At 42.5% G+C, this 3,743-nt stretch overlaps 1 protein-coding gene across 1 annotated transcript in view; it reads left to right on the forward strand.

Moving 5' to 3' along the window:
* LOC102211037 (transmembrane protein 87A) overlaps positions 1-3,743 on the forward strand; it is a 20,582-nt gene that overhangs the window by 4,100 nt on the left and 12,739 nt on the right. The window contains exons 2-8 of the mRNA XM_013911956.1: positions 363-435; positions 872-966; positions 2,374-2,487; positions 2,584-2,640; positions 2,886-2,939; positions 3,580-3,618; positions 3,721-3,741. Coding sequence (XP_013767410.1) covers positions 363-435; positions 872-966; positions 2,374-2,487; positions 2,584-2,640; positions 2,886-2,939; positions 3,580-3,618; positions 3,721-3,741 — 453 coding nt within the window. The remainder of the gene's footprint in view (positions 1-362; positions 436-871; positions 967-2,373; positions 2,488-2,583; positions 2,641-2,885; positions 2,940-3,579; positions 3,619-3,720; positions 3,742-3,743) is intronic.

Below are 3,743 nucleotides of genomic sequence, written 5' to 3' on the forward strand. Positions count from 1 at the left end.
TCAAACAGAAAACTGATTAAACAGAAGTGTGAGACGGTCGAGAGTTTACTCCTGTGTCCTGTTATATTTAGATAGAACAGACGGACAAATTTATTAAACTCCACCGAGACAATCTGCAAATGTCATTAAAAGTTTAATAAACCATCATCTTGTCTTTATTGTTAGTTAGCACAGACCTTAAACACTTAAAGCTGTAAGCTAATGATAGTTATATAAGAGCAGATGCTGCTGGTGCAATAAGCTGTACGTCCAGTGGATGATGATCTGACTAGTCGACTATCAGAATAATCGTTTGTGGCAGCCCTAGTTGTGACTTAATTAACTGTCAGAGAATAAAAATGGATTTTCTTTGTTTGTTTCAGGCTGTCCTGAAGGACCAGACGTACTTCTTCTACAGTAAAACTCTGTTCAATAACAGCTTTATCAGTATCAAATGTAAGCAGATGTTTCTTCTTTCCTAAATCTTTATTTTACAGAGTTGGATAATAACGTTTGGCTTTGTCCAAAAAGTCCAGTTTATGTTTGCTGTGCAGGCAGAAGCAGAAACTAATGTCTCACATTCTGAAAGAAAAAGCTTACTTAAAGTGGACTTATTAAACTTTATTTTACAGAACATATCACGTGTTCATATTAAATGTAGGCAGACACTTTCAGGTTTACCTGTGTGTCTGTCTGAGAGGACAGAAGCTCCACCCACCCACTCTTCAAACGTTTTGTTAATGAAGGATAGCCAATCAGAAGAAAGCTGACTTTGAGCATTGGTTTAGAAACACTGGGTCAGGTTAAAATTATGAAGTGAAATAAAGAAAATAACAAGTGGAACAGCATTGCGGCCTAGAAGTGAGTTAATTTGGCTTGTTTGTGTGTGCAGTTGTGTCAAAAGACTGCACCGCCTCTCACCCGATCCTGAACATTTCCTGGTATCTGAGGAGCTCGCGCTGCAGCGACGAAGTCTTCAACCTGGACGTAAGACGCTCTGCTTTCTTCTCTGGAAACTGCTTATTTGGAGCATTCGCTACTTCCATGTTTTGGACTTCTGCAAACTTCTGCAGATGATCTGAGTATTTTCTTTTAACCTGTAACTTTGTCGCACACAGACACTCAAAAACACAGAGTCCCAACATCATTACTGATTAACAGTTAGGGTTGGAAGTTTGTGGACAGTTTTGCCTTTGTGCACTAGCCCGAGTCAGACAGTCACGTGAAGTGCAGACGTTCAGCTTTAAGGGTTTAACAGACGTATTAACTCCAACCATTATTCATTGAATAATACAAATAACGGGACAGGATCAGTAAGGAGGTGATGTATAACTTGACTTTAAAAAAAAGGATCTTCAATGCACATTTTTTGTGCTTTATTTACGGCTCTGACCACACAGGCTCCAGTTTCTTAACAGCAACACTGATAACACAACATCAGCAGTGAGGATGATGTTGTCATATAGCACCAAATCACAACAACAGTCGCCTCAAGGCGCTTTATATTTTAAGGTCGACCCTACAGTAATATGTACAGAGAAAAACCCACCAATTATATGACCTCCTATGAGCAAGCAGGTTAATGTGGAGTCTGTCCACACACACAGGAACACAGCGAGGAAGCAGAGGTGATCCAAGCGAGCGGTGCTTGTTCCTGTAGTCACCTTTAAAGCAAAGCACCTGATCCACAAGCTTCAGCGTGAAGGAAGGAGAACTCTGTAGATGCTTCATCCACACAGAGAAAAAAGAAGCTGCATTAAAATATGCAGATGAGCTGTAAACTTCTTCTGATATGATAAACTGTCTACGGCAGTGATACCTGCAAGAAGCAGGGGTGAATCTAAAGGTGGGCATGGGGTGCATAAGACCATATTTCTTTCCAGGATGTCATAACATTCTGACTTAAAGTGAAAGGATATATTCTATTAGTTAATTTGCATTAATATTTTAAAATACAAACACAATGCTTTTTTTGAAGGGCAGTAAAACTTTGGCTCTGCTGCAGACGAGTTGATGCAACACTTCTCCAACAGGAAGTGTTGCAAACCTCAGAGAATGTTGATATGCTTGAGTTGACACACACACCCCACATATACATGTAATCTGATGGTCTGCGGGTAAAGACTACAAAGATGGCGGCCCTTCCCCAAACCTTTGGGCCTCGCTGCGTCTGTCCTCCTTCTGTTTACACTCCACACAGGAGCGTTCCCAAACAATCAGGATTCAGTTTCTTCTTTCTGTCATCTAGTTGCTTTCCCACTAAATGCAATAACAACAATCACAGTTTTAATTGTTTTTTTAAATTCATAATCCTGGGACTGCTATAAGTGTGACAACACTGAGTCTCGTCTCAGGATCCAACATGTCAAATGATCACATGTGTGCCATCTGCAGAAAGAGCTGGCAAAAGACTACTCCGTGTCCGAGAGCGTCAAGAGAGAAGGAGGAACTGGGTCCTATTCTTCACACACGTATGATACAATCCACTGTGACCATCAGAACCCCAAGGTGAACACACACACGCGCACATACAGTGCAAATACTGAATGAAGTGTCTGTGTGGTGATTGAACGCTAAGACGGGCGTGTTTGTTTTATGACTCAGTTCAACCTGAATCAATCGGAGGCGATACATCCACTGAAACCACTGCAGCAGGCACAGGTGAGCTTTTTCCTTCTGTTCTTCACAATCAAAAAACCAAACACCTGAAGCACTACGGCCCTTTGTCTCGGCAGCTAGCTTCAGCTCTGTGTACTGACTGTACTCCCAGTTTGACCCTTTGAGGTGTGTCTCAGACTGCGCGTGTTTTACATGCTCTGCGTGTCTGATGAGAATCATCATGGCCGCTTTGCTCACACACCTTTTCTGGTTTGTCCGGTTGGTTTAAGCTGCTGTTTGTATTTCAGCCAAGCACAGGAAACGCTTCAGGGAGACGAAAGAGAGAGGCTCCAAAGCCACAGGTGAGCACATCATGCACACGCGTTGGGTATTCATATCTTGTGGGGACAAGGATTTTGGTCCCCACAAAGATATGAATGCGCATTCACTGAGCATAAAGGGGAGCATGCAGAAAATGTAATTGCATGCCTGCATAAATACACAGTGTCAGACCAACAGTTGAATTTCAGGGTGTTAATGTGTAAAATAACGAACAGCAGAAGCTGAGATAAGCTCTTTCCACGCTCGTACAAACAGCTGCTGCTCTCAACTTCACCCTCCGCAGATTGTGCACCCTACCTCACGCCCTTTCTAACGCCACGCTCCTGTTCCTCATCTAGGATCAGTATGAGAGCTACACTAGTTTGTGCCCCTCTGAGCCTGCGCTTGTGTCTCCGCCCGGTCTGGAACCAGGGCTCCTTAACATTTAAGGAAATTATGTTGATAATAAAGCTGAAAGTACCTTTACTTTCTCTGCTGTGGCAGCAAACAAAGCTTTGTGATGTTCTGATTTGTGTGTTTGCTTATCTGTTGTCTTCAGTTAATGGAAGAATAGGAAATGATGTCATTGTTCATGTTTTGGACCAAATTACGAAACGCTTCATGGGACAAAGTCGAGTGTTTGAGTCAGTTTAACTAACGTTGTTCTTCTTTGTCTCACAGTCAGCAAAGACGAACGACACCGTCAAAGATCAAAAACAGGTCAGCTGCTATTCCTGAAAGATTATCTTGTGATCCCAGGACATCCAGGTGGAGGCTTCTTTAAATTGATGTAAAAGCTGCTCTCTCTCCGCTGTTGCTCAGGCTGGGAATCCTGGTTTCGATGC

Source organism: Pundamilia nyererei, unplaced genomic scaffold (assembly GCF_000239375.1).
Source record: "Pundamilia nyererei isolate P.nyererei 1_Seehausen unplaced genomic scaffold, PunNye1.0 scaffold00076, whole genome shotgun sequence".
NCBI classification, from domain to species: Eukaryota; Metazoa; Chordata; class Actinopteri; order Cichliformes; family Cichlidae; genus Pundamilia; species Pundamilia nyererei.